Source organism: Anarhichas minor, unplaced genomic scaffold (genome assembly GCF_050575085.1).
Source record: "Anarhichas minor isolate MPS153535 unplaced genomic scaffold, ASM5057508v1 ptg000025l, whole genome shotgun sequence".
Lineage (NCBI taxonomy): Eukaryota > Metazoa > Chordata > Actinopteri > Perciformes > Anarhichadidae > Anarhichas > Anarhichas minor.
The window spans coordinates 11,231,955-11,246,769 of record NW_027466471.1 but is presented as its reverse complement, the minus strand read 5'-3'; the positions used below and the strand labels follow the sequence as shown (position 1 = coordinate 11,246,769).

Below are 14,815 nucleotides of genomic sequence, written 5' to 3'. Positions count from 1 at the left end.
GTATGTTTTATTTGACCTTTTGCACTTGTTCTAGAATCTATATGTTGAAACTTAATCTGAAATCTTTTCATCCCCTGCGTTTCATCATACATAATCTCCTGGTGGTGTCGTTTTAAAGTGACATAACATTTACTTAATACCATCTCTGCCATTTCGCTTTCCTGAAATAGTTAGCTTTGTCTGTCTGGCTACGAAAAGCAGCAATGCATTCTGGTCCTAGTTGTGTTGATGAGTGCTGGCTGCAGAGTTCTATCTCCTCTCTGCTTCACTCACTCTCTCTCTTCCTCCCTCCCTCCCTCCCTCTCTCTCTCCCTTCCTCACCAATCTGCACTGCACTGAGAGAAGCATGTGGAGGAGAATTGTAAATGTGCCGAGCTCTGTGAATGTGTGTATCCCGTGTGCGCGAGAGTTTCCGGAAGCAAGGGAAGCAATGCACGAGAGGAGATAGGAATTACAGGAGGGAGCGCCCGGCATCGCTCCCCTGTCTGTGTACTGTATGTACGTGTGTGAGTATGCATGTATGTGCGTGCACGCTGCAATGCTGAACAGGGAAAGTCGCTGCCTCTGTCCCCTTCTCGCTGGGATTATGTAGAGGCCAAGGGCAGCGTTGCGTCTCAGGGAGCGTGGAGTGGGATCAGGCCTGCAGAGAGTGGGATGAAGGGCCGGGGCTGCTGGGAGGCAGGGGCGGTCCGCTCCCTCTGCACCTCGGGCTGCCTGAGTAAAGTCAACCAGGGTCAGTACAGCTATGGCTAAACATTAGCAAGGAGCTGTCACACTCCTCTCCATCTGTCCCATGACAAAACATTCCTCATCCGGCTATCTCCTCCTCATCGTGTGTCTGAGAGGTAGCTGTCGTTCCTCCATCCGTCTTCCTCTCTCCCTGGCATCTGTCATCTGTCGCCATGGATGCTCGCATCACTGCAGCCTCCCTCAACAATGCAGCGCCTCATGCTGTAAAGAGAGCAGCGTGTCCTCTCGCCTGCGCTCCTCGCTGCATGCAGTCCCCGTCTCCCTTTCGCCTCGTTCTCCTGTGCTGCTCTCGCTCAGACTCATTTCCTCTCTCCTCTTTGCGCTTGCTCCACCTCACATTTGCATATGGATGAGTCTGAGCCTGCCAGGCCTACGCGTTGTGTTGGCAATGTGCATCTGTGTTCGCATATATTGTGCGTATAGTTCATTGCACCGTCCGAAAGTGTAAAATGTGACCTGCTGTGTTTCCCAGGGTCCTAAAGTGCAAATGTGACAGTGGTGAAGGATTTTTTACACAGAACAAATCTATATTCTTTTACTGCTCATGGCAGGTTAATAGAATCCTATAGTGTGTGTGTGTGTGTGTGTGTGTGTGTGTGTGTGTGTGTGTGTGTGTGTGTGTGTGTGTGTGTGTGTGTGTGTGTGTGTGTGTGTGTGTGTGTGTGTGTGTGTGTGTGTGTGTGTGTGTGTGTGTGTGTGTGTGTGTGTGTGTGTGTGTGTGTGTGTGCGCACTTTTGGAGGAACAATGAAAAATGGGTTATCTCACATCGTTCCACCTCTCTCACTTCATCAGTTTTCTTGCCCATGGCGGAGTTGGACAATGTTGAGTTGAACAGCTGTGCTCTTAAGCCCTGAGCGCTCTGTCTCCCTAGTTTGTTAACTGAAATTAGTTTGGCATTGGTGGTATACGCCATATTGTTTTAAGACTTCTCATAGGAGGCTTCTGCACACTCTCTGCCATACGAATGTTGGGATGTGATTAAGTTACACAAAGAAAATAAGTCGGAACCAACATCACAACTCTGAACATCGATCCAATAGTCTGAAATCCTTCAAGGACATTACACCGTAGTACTAGCTGCTCTCTTATAGCGTCACAACATAGTGTGATGGATCAAAGGCCTTCATAGGACATCCTGTATGCGTGTGTATCAGCGGTAATATTCAAATATGAAAGTGCTTTGAACTTGAGTATAATAGTTGGGTTTATACTGGCATTGCCTCCATTGTGTGAGTTTGTCATGTTTAAATCTGAACCATGGATATAGAAAATAAATGTGCATGAGTGTTGTGTTATGAGTGTTGTGTTATGATATGTGAATACTTGTAACTAGTAATATAAGACATGATGAGGAGTTCTTGGCAACTTTCTTCTTGTCAAATTGGCTTCTACATAAAAAAAAGTTGAGATGACCCCGTTTTAAAACAATGGAAGTTTAAAAACTGTTGAACTGTTACTAAACTTTTACTGTATAACAAAAAATAATTCTAGATCGACTTGTTCATTGTATCCATGTCCATAAACAACTAGTTCATTTAGCTGTTTGTAGAACGAACAGATCGACACAAAACAACTGTGTGGGTGTAAATCAGAGCAACACAATCAACCGAAATAAAGACCAGTTCTTGGTAGAACACAGTTAAATGTAAACAAAGTTAAATATAACAATTGTTAAGCGTTGGCTCAGGGCCAGTAGAAACGACTTTAGCTCAGTTAGCGCCGGTTCCAACTGGGCCGCTGCTTAAAAAAAGTAACAAATAAAACAGCCTGAATAATGAGATGCTCCCACTCTGGGAGGCTCACACATGCCAAACAATCATATCTGGTTGACAGCCATGTCATTGTCACTGTCAGGAAGGCAGTGCTCCAGTTGTAGGCAGGAATTGGGGTTTGTGAAAAATAGAAGAGGAAAGCAGAACAAGAAAGAGACAGAAAGTAACTTCATGTAAGGATTCATTCGTAATGCTAACAAACCTGATTGCAATCTTTCGAGCCTCTCAAACATTTTGTGACTTTTGTCTAATAAGATGGAAGTGACCATGCAGTTGTGAAGGTCCTATGGGCATGTACTGTATCTACTCTATGACTAATACACCCACAGAGAAAGTCTGCCTCTTCTTCTATTGATCACAGAAGTTGTGTACACTTTTGCCCTCGTGCCATATTTTGTAGTTTTGTAGTTTTCAATGGAAGCAGCAGTTCTTGTGCATGGATTTTGTTTTTTATGAAGCTGAAGTTTGAGTCGGTGACGATCAGTGGCATCTGAAGCCTGGCAATGAAATGTTCTCTTGAAAATCTCTCTGTGTTCTCGGGTCGCTGTGATGAACAGAACTATTGTGTGATTTGTGGACGTGTAAAACCGCTGTTGGAACATGTGAGATTCCACATCACTTTGATAAACGCATTGTAGTGAGGTACGTCTGTGTTTCTGACTCGCATTATCAGGGTGTTCAAGAAGAGACGGGGACCGTAAACCAACAGTTTGTTCTTTTCAACTGAAAGCAAAACTTTTGCTGTTGCAGTGCTTCGTAGGAGTGGGCAATGTAGATAAAATACAAATGTAATCATTATATATCGCGATATAGTTATGAAATGCATAAAATCTTCCAAAAATAGGTCTATAGATAAAATATGCAAACAGGGTGTGTCTGTATTGGATGTAGTGGCCAGTGAATTAAATATTTCACCACATTCATTTTAAAATCCAAATTCAGTCTTGCTTTAAAGCGATCCTGCTCACAGGATCATCCAAGGATGTGTTCGTATTATGTTTCTTTGCCGGTGTAAATTCATGAGCGACTACTTTAAAACTGCTACACACACACACACACACACCATGCTACACACACACACACCATGCACCATGTTAGGGAGATGCACCTGATGTACTGTATCTCTGTCATTGAGACGTGTCTTTCAAAACGTTAACATTTCCATCTTCATTTTATTGCCTTGTTTTACATGAACCAGGGCAGCTGACAGCACAGACCCTCCTCCTCTCACAGCCTGATCAGCTGCGTGTGCGTGCATGTAAATGAAGGAGTGGTGTGTGAGCATGCATTCAGTTAATGTATGCTTACCAGTCTCACATTCATGGGCTTTAATTAAGCTCTTTGCCTTCCAATGATTACAAATCTCTCGTGCTGTAGATCTAGTGTAAATCAGACAATGAAGAGATCACTGCTGCTTCAGATGGTAAACACAGGCTTCACGTTTAGCTTGTGATTCATTGTCTGTGGAGAAGCACACTCTTTTTACTACTGCAGTCATTTCCTGTGAAATCCTGTCAGTGACCAGACTTGTGTAAATGATCCCAGTTAGTAGTCTTAGGTTGTGCAGTAGGATAATGAATGGCCTCAACCTTCAGACTGGAGGAGTTATGCAGTAAGCCAGAGCTATTTGCCTCTCACAGGTCTGATGGCCCAGCTGGGAATTCATAAAATGTCCTCGGCACACCAGAATATCAATCTACAGCTTAATAGTCAGCAGTCTGATTGTTTTTCTTTTTGTCTATTCTTGCACATTATAAAATGTTACTGAATTAAGACACATTGCCTAGTTGCTGCAGTTTGCTGTTCATCTTTTCTTTTGTTTGCTGCTTATTGGGAGTGTTCGATTGGAAACACTGCCGGAGCTGTGCTGCAGAGCTCTGGGGACAGTGATGAGTTGCACTGCACAGTTTCTCATTTGCTCGTGGAGAGCTGAGCGCCGTGTTACCGGGTTTAACCTGCCGTCTCCTCTGTTTGTCTCCCTGTGATGGATCTCGGGGGATGTATGGTGCCGGTTAGTAATTACCGGCGAGGATGACACTCCATGGGACGCGTCTTCGCTCTTCATCTACCTTGTTCCCTCTTCTGTTTCTGATACACCTTCACATATTCTCTTTCTCTGTACTCCATCATAACAGTCAGCTGCAAAAACAGTCATCTCCCTCTCACTTTGCTGTCAGTGCTGAAAGAAATATCTTCCAACCACAGGCATAAACTCTCTGTGGTCTTCAGGTTGTAAATGCATGAAGGCTGGATAATTGGAATCAATATCTGATGATCATGATTGTTTAATTAGGGTTATGATTGATATGCAAAAGAAAAACATCTGGAGCCCTGAGCAATAAAAAAGTGATGTGGTGTCAACTTAGCTTTCCCTGTGTATGAAAAGTGTACATTTGGTTAAAGCCAAAGGATAACAAAGTACCACATACTGTACAATAGCATGAGATACTTACAAAAACTAAGGTAGTTAATACAACAGCACTGCAATAGTATTATTACTATTACTAAATAATAATAAATACTAAATAGTATATTTTTGCTAAAACGGTTTTCCAATATTTTTTCGTTCATTTTTATGAATGAGGGTAAACTAAATATAAGAACATTTATAGCGCTGTTTAATTCCAAAAGCACCACAAACATATAAATGGTAACATAAAACAACCATCAAGTTGAATCAACACCACTCTAATGCAGTTTCAACAAAAACTGAACATTGTAAGATTTATGAAGGTAGAAGTTATAAAACTCAATCTTCTAGAAATTGCGTTTGTATACAAATCATTTGCAATATGTTTAGCAGGAAACATGATGCCGCCCAGATTATGTGGGGTTTTAGCTCACCACAGTGAGGAACCTTTGTTAATTAACACATCTGGCAAGTACACACTGTTGATTTAAAATGTAAACATCATTCATTTCACGTGTTTACCTACAACATCCGCTCTTGCGATGCATGATGTGCTTGTATTTTATCGTTTTGTTTCGACTCTCACAGCACTTGTTGTAGAAAGATCATGATCTTAGTTTGATACATTATTATCATTTAAACTACAATTTTTCAAATGCCGCATTTCCCTAAAAAAACCATTGCCTGGCTGTGATCCAAAATAGAACTGGAGATACAATTATTATTATTACCATATAAATGTAATTCCTAGGGGACAGAGTATGATTTATTGCAGGTCTGTTGTATCAGAATAAATTTATACAGTATGTTTATACAGCTTATACAGTTTATACAGCATTGTCAAAATGATCTGTTTGAATCACCATTCATCCTAAAACAACGTAGTCTATGCACACTAACAAGGGTCTCATGTGTGCATTCATGAGATTTAGTAATGAAATTAAATTTTAGGGAGAATCTGAATTCTGATAGTCTTCTAACAAAGAACAGACATAGATATGTTGTTGCTGATGCCATGTTCATTTTCTCTACAGTCCACCGCATAAAGTTGACTCTGAACTGTAAAAATGAACTCCAATAACCATCAGTAATAAAAGTGAGCTCTTTCCTAAAATACTTCTGACACTAGTTTCCCCTCTGATTAGTCCTTATATGTTCAAATACCATCTGTAATCCAGAGAGGCATGGCATTTGTGCCATGTGCTCGGCTGCTCGACGTGCACGTCTTTCTGCCACAGGGTGACGTCTTGTCAGCCGAAGGCCTGGCTCCACTGATCTGACAGCCAGTCCTCGGGGACGGGCAGAGAGAGAGACGAGCCTGACAGTGGGACGGCAGCGAGACTACTGCTCTCCCAATTACGCTCTCCCACATCTTATTCTCCTGCTTCCTGTCTCTCGCTCTCTCTCCCTCCCTCGCCCTTTTACGCTCGACACAAAAGATAAAGAGGGAACGAAGGGAGGAAAAGCGACAGCATGCACATGCTGAGGACGGATGGAAGATGCATGTGTGTTTATGTGTTGGAAGTGTTGTGATTTGATGAGCTGCGACCTGTAAACTAACATCCCAGCTTGCTTCAGACACAGATATTTGCTTAAATTATATCATCAACTTCTGAGTAGGAGGGTTCAGTAGAGACACCCTGGGAAGAGGCGTGCACGTGTGTCTATGCAGGGTGTTCTCTGAGAGGGAAGCGGGGAGGTAGACCGCCCTTGAGGCATGCCTGGCGTGGTAATGGGCTCCTGCCCTTGCCTCGCGGTGTCGACTTCGCTACGGAGAGCCATCCATCCACATCTGTTGTTGGGAAGGAAAAGGATGGAAATGTGAGGGGGCGAGCTAGGCAGTGAGTGACGGTGATGCACAGAGAGCATAGAGTATTTATTGACACAGCTTTATTGTTAAATGCAGTCATCACTTTTTATTCCAGGTCTGAGTGATATACACTTGATAGAATATGTTTAGCTTCAAGGGTTTTCATCTCCAGTAATCAAACTTGTCCGGTAGTGGTTGACATTTTATCGATCCTACGTGGATCTGGCTCAGTGAAGCAAAAGTAAATTGCAGAAAGGACATTTCTGACACACTTGTGGAGGCTTCATTTAGATTAAAGACACCTTTGTGTACTGGTTTCTCTTTGCCATTGAAGGGTGTCTGAGCAGTAGAGCCAACATACTAAATGTGTGTTCTTGCAGCTCGCAACTTGTCTCAGTGAGGATTAGGAAAGAAAATTCAATTTGCAGGTGAAGTGCTGTAAGCAGAGTCTCTTCTAAACAAATACGCGCCGGTGCATGTGACAGTTTATTTTTAAGTGGCATTGCTTGAAGCTGCTGAACTCATCGGTAAAATGAGGGGGAATAATAAGAGCATGGCTTTGATCCTTTCCCTCCGAGAGAGAGGGGCAGCAAATCCCAACGTTTAATGTCCTGTTTCACACAGGCTACCAAGGGCAGGACGTTGGCTTTGTAGAGGTCTTTATAATTATATGTGATCCACATTCCCAAATACTTTAACTTTTCAGCATTGATTTTAAACAGGGATGAATAGAAAGGGGGACGTGCCTCCCCTTCTGGTGGACCACCATGGGACCTTATTCTGGTAAGAAATATGTATCATTACATTGGAGCTCACTTATTGCAGTATTATGTGCGAGATAAGGTCCCTTGGGGGACACTGGAAGTGTGGGGACTCTGCCTCTGAAATAAAGGAGACGTTCTAAGCAGTTAAGTTAATGAACTAAGTGTCTGGGAGTCAAGCAATCCTGCATAAAGCCATACTTTATACTCCTGACCTCCACAGTCAATTCCTCAACGGTTATCGGTTCAATAGCATAAATACTTCCTGTCATGTACCCATTTCAAATTAAAGAAAGCGGTTATTGTTTGTTTTTCACAGCAGTCATCAGGGTGAAATAGAGAATTTTAATCCAGGATATAAAGTCATTCAAAACAGAATGTTTCTAAAGTGTAAAAATGGTAATCTCACTCCGACTATATACTGTACATGTACATATATGAAATTTGAGTATATGAAATTTGAATTAAAAAGTCATTTTCCAAGTTCTAGTTCTGTGTCCTTGTGTCAGTTGTTCTCTTATCACGTGGCAAATATATGTCAAAATATAATTTTTGAATATTTTTGTATGAAAACTCTTTTCTTTTCTTTTAAAATGACTCATTTTGAACTCGGGGGGGGGGGGGGGGGGGCGTACACATGAATGTATCTGATTTGGTGGAGGCTTATTGTTGCCTCGTGGGAGGAAGTTCAAAACTACATCAACTGGCTAACTAACTTATCCGTGTAAAGCTACTCTGTCATAGTCACACTTTATCAATTCAAGGCTTATTCCATTACCCTGTCCGACTCTCTGAACATACTCGCCTCTTCCACTGTCTCTTGCTTTCCTGTGCACTGCAGCTGGACACACCTCGGCTTTTGCCTCTTCTTCCCCTGCCTTTCTCTGCAGGGACTTTATTGCAATTCTGTGTGATTCAACTTGATTCCGACTCTATTGCTGGCCGGTAACGTGTGGATGGATTTCTGATCCATGTTCGCTTTTGGGTTTGTTGTTGCTGTAAGGTTGCTCGGTTGACCTTTGGCTGGGCTGATATGTTTTTGTCTTGGCCCTTCTAACGGCCAGACGGTTGTGTCCCTCTGAAATCCTTTTCTAGATGTTCACATGTTGTCTCTGACATTTTAGCTCAGTTTGTGTGCTGCTTCTTCCTGGCTGAACTTTGGTTGCCTTTTGGGTGAAAATGGATACCCGGGAATGCAAACATGGTGAGGGATTGTTTTCTTTGCTTCTCTTTGTCCCCTTTGCTCACCCTCACCTAATGTCTTCCTTCTCTCACTCTTCTTTCTTTTTCGACTCACAAATGTTACTCATTTAGAGGAACTTGTTCACACTATTGTGCTGCCGTTGATTTAACAAAGATACATTAGAAAGCAGTTGTTTCTAGGTGTCAAGCATCAGCTCCTCTTAACAATAACTCCAGTGTGGAGATATCTCTGTGCTGCTTATTTCTCAGTAGAGCTTAACATTGCACTGGCCAAAAGGTCTTGGTCAAATTTGAACTCGGTCTATTGCTGTTACATGATGTAGTGCTGAGCCTGCCAGGCTACCAGCATGCCCCAGGTGGAGATCCGTGATATTCTTGCGTGGTGTACTAAAGGCTGGACAGGGGTGATGGTCTCTTCTACTGCGAGGTCACAGTCGGCTGCCTTGGTGCTAGAAGAAAGTGTTGCTGTAGTGCTGCTTCTCACCAAGACTGCGACGGTCTCTCCTATCTGCTATATAACAGACCTTTTCAATGTGACACAGCAGACTCCGTATGGTGGCGTGTAGAAGACAGCAGAGCAGCATTTTCTAGACGTTGGGGTCAGCCGGGTGGATTAATGGATCGGAGAGACTCTCACTCTGCTCTTGAACCTTTTAAATGCGTTGTCCTTGTTGAGATGCACAGAATGGTCCTTGTCCTCATGTTCCTTATTGTTCTTCATGTTCCAGCAGTAGTTTTATACGTCACTCCTCTGGTGGGATTGTTGGGATGTTATCGCTTCTCAGCAGGCAGTAACGTATCCAGAGTAAATGTGCTGACATTGAAGCTGATTCTATTAATTCCTCACAGCCGTATCGGCTTGTTTTGTTAGCGGGATTTATTGAACCACAAATACACAAACGCAGATGCTTTTATATTTGGGCATATTCTTTTGTGTGAAGTTAGATTTAATACTCGGGTGTGCAAATACTTCTCGTCTACTTTAGTTCAGAAGATCAGGAGTTGTGTTTTCTTCATGGATTTGTTCCTTTTACATTGTCACAAGGCTGTTCATGGACCTTGGTCTCACCCTTGTATATATCTGTCATTCTGTGAATCTGCTTGTGCGTGCATACGTGTGTGTAGTGCAAGGCTGACGCTGCAACACTGTTGTGTGTTCTGTTTAAACTTGAGTAACCTCTCTTTAGTGACATCCTAGTGAAAGGCAGCTGCTACCGCAAAGGCTCACGGGTATGGACGAGCTGTCTGTATTCAAATGCCCTGATGCAGCTTACATTTACGTTGGATAAGCTACTCGGGATGTCTGCAGTCAGTCAGTCATATTTAGTGCGCTGATGTCTAATGGGCGTACTTATGTGTGTCAAACAAAACCATCTGTCAAATCTGACTAACGGTTTAATTAACACTAATTTCATCAGTGGTACAAATCATTGTTAAATGTATGTAATTTATCTTTGTATCATTTAAAACAATACTATGTCTGCCTATAGCAGTTTACCACGGAGAAATGGAGGAGTTTGCCACGGTAGCTCGGGGAGTCATCTTAAATGGGAAATCTATCATAAAAAGGACGGAGTGTACTGTACGTATTTTCAATTTAGCAGCTATGCAGTTAGATATGTTTACTAAAATGACCTGAGAAAAACGTTTCTAAATTGTCTTTGTTTATCTTCTTTTTCATGACCGGTGTACTCACAAGTCCTAATAATCGTCTCTTGTTCAAGATGGTGTACGTGACCTCTTTCCTCTACCCTCCAGATGACTCGGGGGACGAGGAGCCTACATCCCAGTCGGACCGCAGCGAGATTCAGGGCACCCTGAAGATACTCGTCAGCAAGCTCGACGACCTCAGCACATGTAATGATCTGATCGCGAAGCACGGGGCGGCCCTGCAGCGTTCCCTGAGCGAACTCGAGGGTCTGAAAGTCCCTGTGGAGGGAGGGGAGAAGATCAAGGCAGTCAACGAGCGAGCCACCCTCTTCCGCATCACTTCCAATGCTATGATCAATGTAAGTAGCTCCAGCAGACCAGGCTACAAGATGCAGCAGCAGTGAGCCGAGTGCCCTGCGTCCTGCATGATCAATATGACAGGAATGCCAGTCATCTATAGTGCCCTGGTTAGTGCGTTGAGTGATGACATCACCTTACAGTGTGGCCTTTTAAACAGGAGTCTGTGGGCTGCAGGAGAGATGCAGGTCCAGACCCTGCCAGATCCTGTTAAAGCTACTTAGACATAACTATTTCTAACTTAGCTCACAGCTTAATAACGTTTCAATTCATGGTTAAGAATCTCTGCTGTATTTAATGTTATATGTATAGTCAAAAATCAGAAATAGACTTTCTGCAAAGGGTTTTACAATCTGTACAACCTACGGGAAACTCCATCCTTATATTTTGGATGTGATTTTGAAGTAAACGCTCCCCCTCAAAAAACTTTAAGAAAGAAAGGAGAGCAACGAAAAAATGACTCTTTCAAAATAACGTATTGCAGTTTAGCTATATCAGCTAATATATTTAACTCACCACATTTTCAGTTTTCACTCTGTGTTGGATGTGATAAGCAGTATACGCTCTACTGTATCTGGCCCGGGTTCATTCCCTCAACAGTAAATGCCTTTGGCTTTACAGTGTGCTAGTAGTGTATGAGAGTTCAGGGAGAGTTGAGGTGCTCGTTGATACTAGATATGATAGTGGGTAGGGGGGGAGACAGGAATAACCTCTCAAACCCTCGACCCTCCCTGCCTGGGGAGGAATGTCAGAACCTTCTGGACCACAGTTAGACGGACAGACCTGCTCTGACAAAACCATACAATCACACAAGGTTTGTCTCTTCTTCCTGCTTCTCTCAATGGCTTTGTTGATAGCATTGTTTATTCATTGTTTACTCTAGTTTATTCTTTCTCTGTGAAATGTCTGGCTGTTAGGTGTCAAATAATTCAGTCAGATTTAGTCGTGGTTAAACGGCAAGTATTTATACTTTAAGATTAGGTTTGGAATCAGGCCGTAGGACATTACTACTCCTTATATGCTTAAGTATGTGCTAATGCCGCCTATTGAGGGACTTGAGCCATAGTGTTGTGACAAGAAAAAAAACTTAAATTATGTGAAGGCTCAAAATGATGAGCCCCTTGTTTCTCTCTCTGTCATCCATTTTACTTATTAATTGGTTTGGGAAATTGAAAGTTACCAGACAAGCGATAAAATAGATCCTCTTGGACTGCCTAACACATTAAAATGTCCTTAGGTCAGCCAAGAATGTGCTTCTAATGAGAAAGAAGTGCTGCCACAAACTCCCCGTAGTGATTTGGGGCTTGTAAATGGCTCTCTTTAAGCAGAAGGCAGCGCAGGATATGGGTATTTGGATTTATGCAGCTACGTTTTTCAGCCATTGTGAAGGCATTTACTTGGATGTTACTGTGCTTTTCATGTGCTTTCCAAAGAAAACAGGCTATGCATGTAAGGAGGAGGGGTCGAGGGAAGAAGGAGACCATAACGGCAAGACACAACTGCATGTGCTCTGTGATCTGACCCTGGCCTTTGGAGAGGGTTGCATTAGTTCATTGAGTGGTGATGTAACTGGTCACGTGTGTCACTGAATCCTGACTCTCGCCCGTTTGTGTGTGCATGCTTTTACACACCTACGCACTACTGTTGGTATGGTTTAATCACATGAAACGTTACTCAAGTTCATTGTAGTCTTTGCTACGTCACTCATTCTGGACTTTTTTAGTTTGATTTCTGCATGCCCGTTTCCTTTTTTGTCAGCCTTTATAGACCCTGTTTCCCCCCCAACGGACGTCACATGCAGTCTGCCCTTGTACTTGAGACTCAGCATAAAAAAGTGGAACTCTCATACTTTTTAAGTGGGTGTTGAGTTTCATATCAATGTCTGAGGAAGTGAACCACAATGTCACATGCACTTCTAACATTTAAACTGAGTCTCAGACATCGATGTTTAGACACTTCATGCGAGACTGCTGGAGGTAAGAGTTTGATCGGATGTTTTTACTGACACATATTCTGTGATTTCCATGCATTGTTTTGAGCAAACAAGATATTATTATATTCTAAAACATCTAACGCCACTGAAATGTAACCTTTGTAAAGGGTAAGGATATTTTAGTACTATCAACATATAATACAATTGTACCATTACCATGCATATGATTTTAAAATATTATGTTATAACAATCCCTTGATCTTTACACATTAGTTACTTTTTTTAAAACATCAACAAGATGAGCATAAATCATTTGTTCAGCCTGAACTCTTCTAAACTTGTCAACAATGGTTTTGTATTTTTTACTTTTGGAGTAATATAACACATTCCGTTTTCATACAGTATTGTTGAAGAACACATTTCATTTTAGTTTGTTATGAAGTTAAATACATTTTTACTAATTATATGACCGTGTGTCTTTATCAAACATACCACTTAGTCTGGAACAGAAAATCCAGAAGTAATACCCAAATTGTAATTTCAGCTATCAGTTTGTATTGCTTCCGTTCCTGGTGTCGCCTCTCTCTATTGCTCTGTTGTCAGTGAAATGTCAGTGATGATGTTTTTCAAGACAACAAGTAAACTCAATGTGGTATACCAAATACTTTTTCATCAGAGAGATGGGTATCCTGCAGTCTGGGAACAAATCAAGGAAGGAGTAAGGTGTTACTGCATCCTTGTTTCTCTTCCTGCTGCCTCAAAGTGATACTGCACTCTCACCAGCCAGACAACAGACATTATTTGAGTGGCACATCCCTCCGGTTCCAGCTCACAACTTATCTAAGTGGTTCAAGCTAACTCTTTGCTGCAAATACTGAAAGGACCATATTTAATTATGGGCTCTTCCGCTCATGTGGAAGCAATGGCAACAATGGCTAGCCTCCCAAAAAATGCTCCAAAATGCTCGACTGCAAAAAGGCAAGTTTCCAAGTGATTATTCAGAAACCCTCCTCTGAGGCCCACTATGCTGACAGCTCAGTGACTGTCACATGACATTTTCATCATGCATATTGTCTGTCAGAAATCAATCAATTTCTGACCTCACCCCTTTCTATTTGATTGTTATCTACAATGTCAATACCTTTGGTCCAACATAAATAAATATGCATAAATATGGCCCTTAAAATGACATAATAAGGAAACACAAGTCAGCAAACATGTGTAATGCAGAGTCATGTGAAGGTGTAGAGATCTTTCCTTTTTCCTTTGAAGCCACTGGTCAAGGGCTGTCGATGCATCGCTTATCTCATTTGGACAGTTTGTTCCTCCTCTTGCTGTGTATGGCTCCACTGATGTGTGCACATTGCCCAAATGAGCAGGACTTCATCACTGAAGTCTTGGTGGTTGGAGATTTTCCAGGGAATTAGCTTTGTCATCCAGGATGAAACACATCTCATCATTTTTCTCTGTTATGTGAGGGACAGTTGGGGGAAATTCTCAGCATTTTTTTATATGGCTTTATCTCTGTCAAAGGCCTGTCGTACGGTCCTTGAAAGAAAGGTAGGAGAACCATCTTCTCAGCTGGTTGTGCAGCACAGAACAACAACTGCAAAGCTTTCCACAACCTCCACTTGGAAGACTTTGATGTGAAAGCAGGCTGGTACTTCTTTGTAACTGCTCATTGCAAAGGATCATGTGATGTGACAATAAGATATCTGGCACCTAGAGCTAGTCTGTCATTTTAGGACCTTGTTTGTTAGCTTTCCGATCAAAAAAAACCATACGGATAGATTTATTTTTGAAAGAGATATCTGTGTTTTTAAGAGCATTTGTTGTCCAAAGTGCGTCAACTTTGAGGGTCCCTGTCTCCTGAATAGTTCTGTTGAATCAAACCGAAAGGGACGAGGTCAGAAAGTAATTGTTTCCTGCCAGAATGCTGGAGGTGTTCATTGACCTTTGAGCACACTAAGAGACACGGCTGTCGGACAAATGCTGACACGTTATATATGTTTGATCAGAAGTAAACTCTCAGCAGTAAAAGCTCGGCAGTCACAATGATGCCCCCCATGGACTCAATATAGTCTGCTACGCAATCAGAGGTTTAGCCTCAAGCTCATGATGCTCTGAGGCACATTTACACAGCAGGGAGACCCAGTAGACGGCTAATT

The 14,815-nt window shown here is 42.3% G+C and overlaps 1 protein-coding gene across 7 annotated transcripts in view; it reads left to right on the top strand.

Moving 5' to 3' along the window:
- The window catches only part of osbp2b (oxysterol binding protein 2b), a 42,178-nt gene that overhangs the window by 16,768 nt on the left and 10,595 nt on the right, over positions 1 to 14,815 (top strand). For 6 of the 7 annotated variants that reach the window (XM_076099710.1, XM_076099703.1, XM_076099709.1 and 3 more), the window contains one exon: positions 10,466 to 10,716. In XM_076099710.1, coding sequence (XP_075955825.1) covers positions 10,466 to 10,716 — 251 coding nt within the window. Of the gene's footprint in view, positions 1 to 10,168; positions 10,290 to 10,465; positions 10,717 to 14,815 lie in introns of those variants that run through there. The other variant, XM_076099708.1, reaches the window with a different exon arrangement.